This window comes from Zonotrichia albicollis, chromosome 18, assembly GCF_047830755.1.
Source record: "Zonotrichia albicollis isolate bZonAlb1 chromosome 18, bZonAlb1.hap1, whole genome shotgun sequence".
Classification (NCBI taxonomy): Eukaryota; Metazoa; Chordata; class Aves; order Passeriformes; family Passerellidae; genus Zonotrichia; species Zonotrichia albicollis.
Window position 1 is genome coordinate 9,600,377 of NC_133836.1, and position 11,728 is coordinate 9,612,104.

At 50.4% G+C, this 11,728-nt stretch overlaps 1 protein-coding gene across 2 annotated transcripts in view; it reads left to right on the forward strand.

The window, feature by feature from the left end:
• The window catches only part of TBX5 (T-box transcription factor 5), a 42,280-nt gene extending 31,223 nt beyond the window's left edge, over positions 1–11,057 (forward strand). For both annotated transcript variants that reach the window (XM_074554317.1, XM_074554316.1), the window contains exons 8-9: positions 130–356; positions 8,738–11,057. In XM_074554317.1, coding sequence (XP_074410418.1) covers positions 130–356; positions 8,738–9,315 — 805 coding nt within the window. In that variant the 3' untranslated portion in view covers positions 9,316–11,057. The remainder of the gene's footprint in view (positions 1–129; positions 357–8,737) is intronic.
• Positions 11,058–11,728: the final 671 nt, after the last annotated feature.

Genomic DNA, 11,728 nt, shown 5'->3' on the forward strand with positions numbered 1-11,728 from the left:
TCTGCATTTCCCTGAAAGCCAAAACAAACTCCATGACACTAATGTGCTGCCTTCATTTATTAATAAATAGATCAGAGGATTAATTGATTGCTTTGCTGACTTGTTTCTCTCCTGTTTCTTTGCTTGCAGTAAAGAGTACCCAGTTGTTCCCCGGAGCACAGTGAGACAAAAAGTGTCCTCGAACCACAGCCCCTTCAGCGGTGAGACCAGGGTCCTTTCTGCCTCCTCCAACCTGGGCTCCCAGTACCAGTGTGAGAACGGGGTGTCCAGCACCTCCCAGGACCTGCTGCCTCCTGCCAACCCCTACCCCATCTCCCAGGAGCACGGCCAGATCTACCACTGCACCAAGAGAAAAGGTCAGAGCTTGCCTGCTCCCTGCTTCGTGTTTTCCCCCTCCCAACATGACTGTCAGCATTGTTTCCTGATGTTTCCACTTGGACAGCTCCAAGGATAACTGCCTTTGTGGGTAGAAAAACATCAAAGTTGAAAGAAAGAGAGTATTTTAGATATTCAGTGAGAAAATACTTCCCTTTGTCTTCCTCCTCCAATGGTTGATTTTTGGGCAAAAATAGCATGCAACAAATGATGCTGGAGGATGAGCAAGGCATGAGGATTGTGGGCTGGGAAACTCTAAAATCCCATTTCTGCTGGGTTGGGAATGAGCTGTTTGGAGGGCTGGCAGTGCCTTTCACCCACCATGAATCCACATTTGGAAAGATAGCTGGTGCTGGAGATAAAGATGACTTATCTGCAGCCCCTCAGACAGGCTTAATCTCCAAGTGGAGATACCTTGACAGTTTGTATTTCGGCCAGTTTTCAACTCAGGGCTGTCTCTCAGTTGGGAGACAGTTTTTTGTCTGCAGAAATGCTTAGACTGATGAAGGGTGCCTGGGATTGAAACCCATGATATCCATAGTCCTTCAGGAACTTTAGGGATCAAACTGTGAGGGCTTTCCAGTGACTGCTCAGCTCGTCCTGGCGTGAAGAGCCCCCTGATAGTGCTGGGATAATTGTTCTGGGCAGGCATGAGGGGTTTGTGGTCTCTCCCCTCCTCTCCCAGAGCAGTGGGAATGCTTCAATGCAGCACCACTTGTAGGACTGAGATAGCAAAAGCTTTAAATCAGTTTTACTTGGAAACAAATAGGGGATTTCCAGGGCTGGATGAAACAAGGGGTGGGCAGGAGCTGGTTTCTGCCAACCCTGTTGCCCTTCTTGGGATTTCCTCTATGGAGAAGCTACCAGAAGGCAGCAAGCACCAAGGCAGCAGGAATTTCTCCCCACAGCAGAGCCCTTCCCACTTCCCTGCACCACCCTATCAGTCAGACACGTCATTATTTTTAGCAACATAACCCCTGGAGCACTGGGATGTGCAGACACACAGTCTAAGGTAGGGAGGGCTGGGAAGTGCTGGCAGAGGGGGCAGGAGGGCAGTGGAAATCTCTCCCATGTCCTTGGTGAATCCCCCAGATATTGTAGCAGCACGTGGGTTGTGTACAGGTATGCAAAGTTTAAAAAAAAAAAAAAACAAAAAACCCTGAGAAATCGGAATGTTTTCCTGAGGTAAACAGTGGAAAACAGGTGGCATTTGCTGTCCCCTCCAGATGACTGTGCTCACATAGAATGTGCCAGAGCAGGGATTGGAAATGGGCATGCTGGCTGTAAGGCAGGGCATAAGGAGATGCCCAAAGTGTCCCCCATGTCAGAGGGAGGGTGTGTGGCCTGTTTAACCCCTGCACTGCTGTGGGGTGAGGTGCTGGGGTGCTGCAAAGTCCCACTGCTGGTGCTGGAAGGTGATCCCTGCAATGCCTCCTCAGCACTGGGAGCTGCAGCTCCTGGGGGCCCTTTCTCAGCTCCACCATCCTGGGAGCTGAGCTCTCACCTCTGCTCTTCCCCCTTTTCCAAAACTAACCAAAACAAGCTGGCCCAAATGGCAACCATCCCTCGGGACAATCCCTGACTGCTGCGTGTCCCTGCCCCGCGGGGCAATTCATCATTCGCCTCCGCGTCGGAGCGTGATAAGGAACCAACAGAGGTTTCCTTCCAGTTTTGGGATTCCCGCTAAGTGCTGTCTCCATGGGTGGTTTCCCTCAATCCCCCAATTATCTCACTTCCTCTTATTGTCACAAAATGCACGGCTATCTGCCCTGGAATAAAGCTCCCCAGCCCTCTTGGCCTGCGCGGCCCAGCACGGGGACAGGCCCGGGGAGGCCTCGTCTCCCCTCCTTATCTCTGCCATGCCCTGAGTGGCACAAGCAGTTAAGGGCCTTTTATCAGAGCCGCCAAAGGCTTTAATCAAAGAGGAGCAGTATGTCCTGCCCAACACCAGAGGCTTCTTCCTCGAGGCTGGGTGTCCCAGCAGCCTGAGCCTCCGCTCTCCTCCCTGAGCCTTCTTCTCTCCCCTCCCCGTGCCTTTGGTAAATGGAAAACAGCCACCAGGGCTTAGAGGAAAGAAACACAAAGTTAATGGGAACCAGAGAGCCAGCCCGGGCTGCCAAGCAGCTCTTTGCGAAGTGAAATTAATTAAAAGGAAAAAAAAATTCACTAGAGATGAGCAATTCGGGTTGGATAAATCAGAGCGTGATCCAAGGTTTCATGTCACTGAGTGTGGAGCTTCCTTCCAGCACCAGCAAGGATCTTTGTTGGACATGGGAACATAATCCTGTGTATGATATTCCTCTTTTTTTTTTTTTTTTTGCTGTTCCAGCCTCTCATTTCTGAGTTTTTCCTCATGGTTCTCCTGCTTTCCTATGTTTGTGCTTAACAATTATCAAGACTCACCACCTCAGAAAACTCAAAAGCAAAAGTTTGTCTGCTCCTACTGCCCCTGTGTCCATTTTCTGGATTGGAAATCTTATTGATTGTGTTGGACTATCCACTCCCCAAGCACTGGCTCCTCCTCAGGCAGTTTAGGATTTATCTCAAGCGGATTATTTCCTTTCCCAAGGCTGTGGTTACGGATAAGTGCTCTTGGGGGCAGAGGGCACTTCAGCTGGCTTTGAGACCAGCTGCTGTCTGCATCTTCTGGGGTGAATTCCAAGCCAGTCTCCTTCCAGCTTTGACATCTCCTGAACTTTCTCTGCCTCCTCTTCAATCAGAGCCAAGCCTTGGGTTAGGCTTACTCAGGGACAGGTCTGTGTTCACCCAACTCAAAGGAACCTTGTTCAACTCCTGCTTTCCTGGTGACCTAAGGCAAGGATAAGTCTCTGTGGCTGGCAGTGTTGTTCTTAGCTGTCAAGGCAAGATGGATTCACTGTGGAGATCTGATATGGAATTACATTAGGGGAGAGCAGCAGGGCTGCCAGGGGATGTTATCTCTGAAGGCTCCCCTGCTTCAGGGAGGTGATGCTCCCCTGGCTGAGGAAGGAAGGAAGGACACATCCCAGAGCTCCTAATCTGGTGATTCCTGGTGTGCAGGTGGGAGGGCAGGGTCACAGCATTGGGAATGACCCCGGTGCACTGCAGTGGGGTTGCTGTTCCAGGAATGGGGAATGGCAAGGATCATCCTGCATTGTATCCCAGCCTCCCACTGGGATTGCTGATGGCACATGACAAAGCCACTGGTCTTGGGAGGATGGACTACCTCCAACCCTGCATCTCATCAAGGAGTCCCCTCAGCTCTTGATGTGGATTTTTAGGCTGACACAAAGAGCAGTTGGAGCTTTGTCTTTTTTTCTGGTTGTTCTCCACCTCTCCCTCTCCCATTGTTGTGCTTGGAGAAGCCCAAAAGGCCTCACCAGCAGGCAGCTTGCCTTGTGTGTTTCATTTAGCCCCACATCCCAGTTAGGATATTGGGCCTTGTTTTCCCTTGTATTATCCTCTCTCAGATATCCTGTGGACTAAATAGTCATCCCTCTAAACCTCTGCTCCCTCCCAGCCTTACACAATCCCAACCACTTGGCAGATTTCTGGGATGCTTGTGATGCTGAACAGGAGGCAACTGGAACAGCCTCTCCCTGGGGAGGTTATAAAAGTTGTCAAGTTGACACTCTGAGGGAGAAGAGGGACATGGCAGAATCCACTGGCTCCAACCGGTGAGGACTGTGTCCTTCAGCCCCCTAACTTGGACATCACTCTGGGGAAGGATTTATTTTTCATCTCCTTCCTGCTCTGATGAGGTCAGTGCTGGTACAGCAATGCCTTTCCACCTTCTCCTCAAGAACAGGCACTGTCAGTGTGCACAGACCTCTTTGTTGACTGAACCAACTTCTCCCACATCCCACCCAGCTCTGTTTTCTCACTCAAAGAATCTGTAGGACAAAACTCAGGCATGGGATGTCTCCTTGGAGGACACACTGCTCACCCTGCTGATGTTTGGAGATATGATGAGCTGGCCAAGCCTGCAGCTGGAGAGATGCAGTGGAGCCCAGGGCAGGGTGGCTGTGGGACACTGAGGGTGGGCAAGGGGCTCCCTGCATGGGGAGATGTTCAGGGAGCTGGGGTGCACCCAGCTCTTGCTGAGCAGCCACACTCTTGTGGCACTGTAGTTTGATATCCCTAATGAGGAAAGGCTGAGGGAGCTGGGCCAGTCTAAGAGGGGACCCCATCAGTGTCTGCAGGGAAGTGCCAGGGGATGGACCAGGCTCTGCTCCATGATGTCCAGCAGCAGACAGCAGGCAGGAACTGATGCTTGGGATGTTCTACCTGAACATGAGAAAGGACATCTTTCCAGCCAGGAATGCCCCAGGAGGGTGTGGAGTCTCCTCTCTGGAGATATTCCAGAATTTTCTGTACACAATCCTGTGCCATGTGCTCTGGGATGACCCTGCTGGAGCAGGGAGGTTGGACCAGATAAGCCACTGTGGTTCCTTCCAGCCTGACCCATTCTCTGATCCCCCTCTCCTGTCAGAGGTGCCTGCTGTGCCTCTGTAGGGAGTGCTGGCAGCTTGCTGCCTGTGGAAAAGATTCCAGCTTTTGGGGGCTGGATTGTCCCTGTCCCACAGCCCTGTCATGTTCAGTACAACACAGCCATATCACAAACAGTGAGATACAGCTGGAATGGCTGGCATGTCTTGGGTTCCATGTCCCAGGATTTAGGACTTATTTTCCCTTTAGAGATGTTCACTTTGATTGGATCTGCCTTGTCCTTTTCTTCTTGGACAACCTTTGTCACTCTTGCAGCCTGGTATTAGCTCTTCAGGCTGGTGCCAGATCCATGCTGGAATCCAGACTGGATTAAACAACAGAGTTAGTGATAATCACCCATTGTGTGTCCCTCACAAAGTCAGGATGAACCTCCTGTAACGCCCTGGAAGTGTGGGTGAGCTCTGAAATCCAAAGGAGTCATGTCCCATTCTTCATTGTCTTCCACCCTGGGGAGATGAGTGTCATCTGTGGGGAAGGAGCTCTCCTGATTTACACCAGGGGGGAAGAGGGAGGCTTAGCACACCCTGAAGTCCAGAGGCTTTCCATGTTTGCATTTCATTCTACGTGGCCCGAATCTCGGAACTGGGAAAATTCCATTTAAAAAGCCATTTGCGTGGTATTTACAGCCCAGCTGGAAGTAGTAAATACCGGAAATCTTGGAAGCGCTCATGCTCTCGCTCAAGCTCCTTCATTAGATAGATCATCAAATTCCTTGTGAGGGAGCCAGTTTCCAGCCCATTCTTCAGGCTCCGTTTTCCTTGGATTCACTTCAGAGCAGCTTCTCCCTGGCTCTGGCAGCTCCCCCTGCTTGGCAGCACCTCCTCCTTTTTGAGGTTTGTGCAGCACTGAGGGGCTGCTCCCTAGAACTGATCACCACCCTTGGCTTCCAAGAATAGCAGCTACAGGGGGAGATGGTCAGGATATCTCCCAGGATAGCCAACAGCTCCTCTGAGGGCTCAGTGGCACCTGGAAAAGGACAAGGAGCTGCTGTCAGGGAACCAACAGCAGGAATCAAACCCTGAGCAGGCAGCTCCATATTCCAATGTCCTGGTTATGTTGATAGGAGGGAAGAGGATCTTCAGGGACAGGATTGTCCCTTGAGCTGCACTGTCCAGGCTCCAGAGCCTGTGACGATGAATTGAAGTTGCAGCCTTTGGCATTGCATGAGAGACCTTTGGTCTTGTGCTCCTTTTGTCATTGCAGGTGTCCCCTTTCCACCCTAAAGCTGCTCCTCACACCCTGGGGATGCCCTCCAGCTGCTCTGTGCTGGCTGATCTCCTCTGGGGTGGGACAAGACCAGAGAGCCTGTGCTGCTGTAAATCCCTCAGGCAGCACCAGCTGAGGCTCTCTGCTCTGCACCATCCCACCTCAGGATGCACAGGGACCATTCTCTTCCCTCTCTAGCACTTTGAAGCTCCATAAATGGGAAAATCACTGGGAAGAGGGGAAGGAGGACAGGCAGAAGCTGTTAGGGCAGCCTGGAATCCTTTGGTCAGCCTAGGTCCTGTTTGGAGATGGGAACAAGGGCCTTACACACCTTAAAATCCCTTTCCACATAAAACATCAGGGAACCTGGCTCTAGAGGGACCAGTAGAGTGAACCTGAGAGCTTACAGAAGGATAGAGGGCACTTATGGGGTGAAATCCTGGTTGGCTTTGTTGTTTCCTCTTCACCTGTGATGGATTCTGGAAGGGGTTCTGTGACACTGCAGCTCTGCCCAGCTGGGCTGTGGCAGGCAGTGAAATGTCTGGGCTAAATGGAAAAATCAGCAAGCTCAGGTTGTAAGTCAGGCTGTTTTACACCATGGAAAAACAGAGTTTGACTGGTTTGTGTTGTATATTTAAAAAAATCAAAATAAAATAAACAGTCAAACCCCAAGCCAATGATTTCTGGTGCCAGCAGAGTGATGCGGTTTAATGCTGAAAACTTTATTAGCAGAACAATGCTGCATTTTACAAGACATTGTTTTTCCACCCCAGTGTTCTTATTACTCAGCGGTGGGTCAGGAATCCAAAGTTTTTACACTGTCCATAAAAGCTCCAGCTCAGGCTGCTCTTCCAGATGTACCTCCTGTCATGGAGCTGAGATCATGGAGAGGTTAGACCTGTGCCTCCAGATTTTGGCAATCAGGGCGCCCCATCCTTTCCCCTGCTCCTACAAAAACTGGACCTGAGCTGGATTGAGGTGGATGACACATTCCTGCATCTCCCTGCTCATTGTTCCAGCTGGTTTCAAAAACGGGATGGAATTGCTCTTTTATCTCATCCTGCTTCCCACCCCAATGTACAGGGAAGGCAGAGGAGAAACTTGATTATCAGGGCTCTGCCTTGCTGAGGTGAAGGAGCCAGGCTTTGATGTTGTCAGGAAGAAGTAAATGGGACTGCGGCTTTCCAGCTGAATTTATGCTATTATAGAGCCAAGGGCCACTGTGGGGATGTCCCTGTGGTGTCACCCAGGACCTGCTCTTTGTGGGATTGTTGGACCAGGATGAACAGCAGCAGTTGTTCCAGCTGCACTTGGAAGATCCCTGGGTGGGAGCAAGGGGTTATTTTACATGCAGAGAGGGTGCAGCTTCAGGAGAGCCCTCGTGGCTGTTCAGGGCAATAAGGGTTACGTGCATGTGTGTGTTGAGATGAAACAAAAGATGCCTGCACTGCCCACCTGCCCCTCCTGAATGTGTGACATGAGCATTCCCCTCAGAGCAGCCTGGCAGCAACACCTCTGTGCCTCTTGTGGGCAGATGCTCTCAGTCCTCCTTTCTGTGCAACTGTTTGGTGTTTGTTTCCCCACCATATTTTGAGGGTGGAAAAAATTACACCTCAAAACACATCGGTGGAGAAAAATTGTAAAGGGTAACTTGTTCCAAATTTCTTTCAAATCTGACCCCTGTTCAAAGGGTGCAGCCAGGACAGCTCTAACCAAGTGGGATGTTTTCCTGCCTGCACCAGAAATCTTGTTTTTAAAACAGCAGCAGCAGCAAAGTTAATCCATGTCAGAACAGCTCCCCTTCCCTTGCCACACTGTCCTTAAAATCTCTTGGTGAAGTGCTCATCTCTGGGAATTTTGCCATCCATTCCAGCAGAGCTGGATTTCATTTGATGACCCTGTGAATGAATAAATAAGTGCACATTCATTTATTCATTTGGCCTCACCCTGGAGATTTCACCTAAATTGTTTATCTCCTTCCCTCTGCTGGCCTGGGATGCTGCAGGAAACAAAGGGCTCTGCAAGATGTGCCTTGCTGTTTCTAGCTGTGAAATTTACTTTTCTCTTTTGTTCCCCTTGGCTCCAGCACACGGCCCTGTGTGGATTTATGTGCCCACAACCCTATGAGGATTTATGTGCCCAGCTGCCTTGGCACAGCTGAAGGCTGGGGCTGTCGGACTCCAAATCTGATTGTCCCAACCATGCCATCGCTGGTGCTCTCTTGGGAGGATTTTTATTGTGATCTCCTTTTTTGTCTCTTTTTATAATTTATATTTTATCATGGAAATATTTTGTTGTAAAGGATTTGAGTTGACAGCATCATCTCTGAGCCTCCTGGGGGACAGGGGGGATCCTGGTAGGTGCAGAGGTCACAGGCAGATGTTGTTCCTCAGGTAGAAGTGGCAGCAGGAAGGAGATGGGGTGCATGTGGGGGATCACCAAGCAAGATAAACCTCAGGTCCCTCCAGCATCTTGATTTTTCTCCCAGAGCTTCTGGATAATCCCTTCTCTACTCTAGCAGGGCCAAATGCAAGGCTTGGTTTCCACAGGATAGATTGAGATCAGTTCCAGGGAAATGATGGGAAGTGTCAGCTTGTCCTGCAGAGAGGGACGTACAGCCTCGGGCACATTATCATTGGTGGCTAACAGGTCTTTTCTCTCCCAACAGATGAGGAATGTTCCACCACCGAGCATCCCTACAAGAAGCCCTACATGGAAACCTCTCCAGCAGACGAGGACCCTTTCTACAGGTCCAGTTACCCTCAGCAGCAGGGACTGAACACGTCGTACAGGACTGAGTCGGCGCAGCGCCAGGCCTGCATGTACGCCAGCTCTGCGCCGCCCACGGAGCCCGTGCCCAGCCTGGAGGACATCAGCTGTAACACGTGGCCCAGCGTGCCCTCGTACAGCAGTTGCACAGTGTCTGCCATGCAGCCCATGGACAGGTTACCCTACCAGCATTTCTCTGCCCACTTCACCTCGGGGCCGCTCATGCCCCGCCTGGGCAGCGTGGCCAACCACACGTCGCCCCAAATCGCAGACACCCACAGCATGTTCCAGCACCAAAGCTCTCACCAGCCCATCGTGAGGCAGTGTGGACCTCAAACGGGCATCCAGTCCCCTCCCAGCAGCCTCCAGCCGGCGGAATTCCTGTATTCCCACGGCGTGCCTCGAACCCTGTCGCCCCACCAGTACCACTCGGTGCACGGCGTGGGGATGGTGCCAGAGTGGAGTGAGAACAGCTAACCAGGGGGGCAGGGAGTGCCAGAGCCACGGAGAAATCCCAGCAAAAGGGAGAAGGAAAAGGAAAAGAATCCCCCTGTTGATAACAAAGCGTTTTGCAAGACTCCTTGAAGTGAATGTTCACCGCTAGCACTCGAGAGGGACGGACGCTGACTGAAACCACGGCCTCGCTGTGACTTGCCCTGACCCCCCTTTTGTTTTCTTTTGTTTCAAAAGAAAAGCCAACAGCCCAGCACACTTCTGTCCCTCCACGGTCCCACCCAGTTTGTGTTGCTGCCACCACCCTCGTCCCTCCCCCGCCCTTCTGCTCTTTTTGTTCTCCAAGGGACACCAAACTCCTGCTGCCTTTCTCACCACGGTCAGAATGCTTGAACGAGAATTAGGATGTTACTTTTTGTTGGTTTTTTTTTTTTTTGTGGTGTTGATGTTGACAATGTTATATAATAAATAATAATATATATTTTTTCTTTCCATTTTCTCAGAAAAAAAAAAAGAAAAAGACACCGTCCCTTTTTACCGAGGGTGAATTTTGGAGTGGTGTTTCTTTTTTTTTTGAGTTAGTGCTATCTTTACTTTTCAACAGAAAGAGGTACTGAGAAACCCCAAATAAATAAATCCAGTACCTACCTCACCCAGGCATTGTACCAAGAGTGAAATTACTTCCACAGGGAGCTGCGTTTCCTTACAAATTCCCCAAAGTTCTCTCCAGGAACCATTCCATAAACCAACCCCTCATCTCCTTTCCCATTTGTAATCCTCTCACTCCCCTTCCCATCTCCTGGTCTTTCCTGGTCCCTCAGCCATCTCTGACAGAAGCATGGGGTTATTTCCAAGCTTGCAAACATCCCCAGCTTGAGTCCTGCTGGATTTTTAGCAGCATGTGGAAAGCCAGGCTCTGAGCCAGCTGCCACAGGGGGAGAGGGGGGAGAGGATGCAGACACTGAGAGGAAAAAGTTTGCTCACCAAAATGATGATGACGCTTGTTTGCAATCCCAGGCTTTCATTTTCTCCTGTGTTCCTTTGCTTCCTCTCCAAAAAAAAAAAAAGGAAAAAAAAAAGGGATATCAGTATATCAGTATATCAGTCTGGGTGTGTGAAGTGAGATATTAAATAAATGTGTTTAAAGGGGCAGAAAGTGATCATGAGAGGCTGGGAGCAGTGGAGGCAAAAAGAGAAGGAAAAGCAAAATTGTGCGAGGAAAAATGTCTACTGCAGAATATTTCAGGTGTAAAATTTCCTGGTCCTATTTATTTATACATGGGAGTTCCAATAACTCCAAGGATGTCACAAAAGCAGCTGATTCCAAAAGGTGCAAATTTTTATTGAAATGGAAGTTTGCTTTCTTTTCTTCTTTTTTTTTTTTCCTCTCCAAGCTGTGCACACTCTATATAATTTACATATATTTTTAATTAAAAGTAATTCTAATTAACTAAAGAGGTATACCTGTGTGTGAGCCTCTGGGAATGTGTGTGGGAATGTGTGGGAATTCTGATCTGGGAGGGAATACAGACAAGTACCCAAAGCCAAGGAGCTAAGAAGAAAAAAATAATCCCAACCTAGCTGTGCCTTCCCATTTTTGTGTGTCAATTTATGGCTAATAAATACCACACACTCTCAATGGCAAGGGAGTGCCCACCTATTTTTAATGTATTTTTGGGTTTGGGGTGGTTTTGCCTGATATTTTTTGCTTCAAGGTGATGCCTATAATTGAATTTTTATTGATTTCTGCTGTAACAGAGGAGGTGAAGGGGAGAAGATAGGGATGGGCTGAGCTTGAGTTTGAGCTGTGGCCTTGTCTGCTCCACAGCTGCCTGGGTCCCCCAGGGCCCTGCTCTCCTGGGGTCACCTTCTCACCAAGGCAGATTTCAAAGTGACCTTGGTGGGTGCTGGGGTGGCATTGGGAACCCCCAATGGGGTGGAACTTCCACCCTGTTCCAGGGCAGTGAGGCTGGTGGGAGGTGTCTGGCCCAGGGGAGGTGAGGAGTTGTGTCTCAGCCTCGGTGAAGGAGGGGAGATGCTTTGGGAGCTGGAAACCAGGTGGGAAAATCAGGTCCAGAGCAATGAAGAGATTGCAGCTGGGAAGCTCGACAGAAAGGCTGGCTCTGTGTGGCTGCTGAGCCAGGATCACTGCAGGAAGAGCATGGAAGGAAAGCAGCCAAGGAGGTGTTCCCGTCCCAGCCAGGATCACCTCAGGAAGAGCGTGGAAGGAGCCCAGGAGGTGTTCTCCTCCTGGGGCAGGATCCCCTCAGGATAAGGGGAAGGAGAGTCCAGGGGGTGTCCCCATCCTGAGCCAGGATCACCACAGGAAGGGCATGGCCACGTCCTGGGAAGGAGCTGAGGGTGTGTCCCCAGCCTGTCCCACATGGCAGGGACACCGAGGGACACCTGCAAAGGCACAGAAAGGCAGCAGGATTGT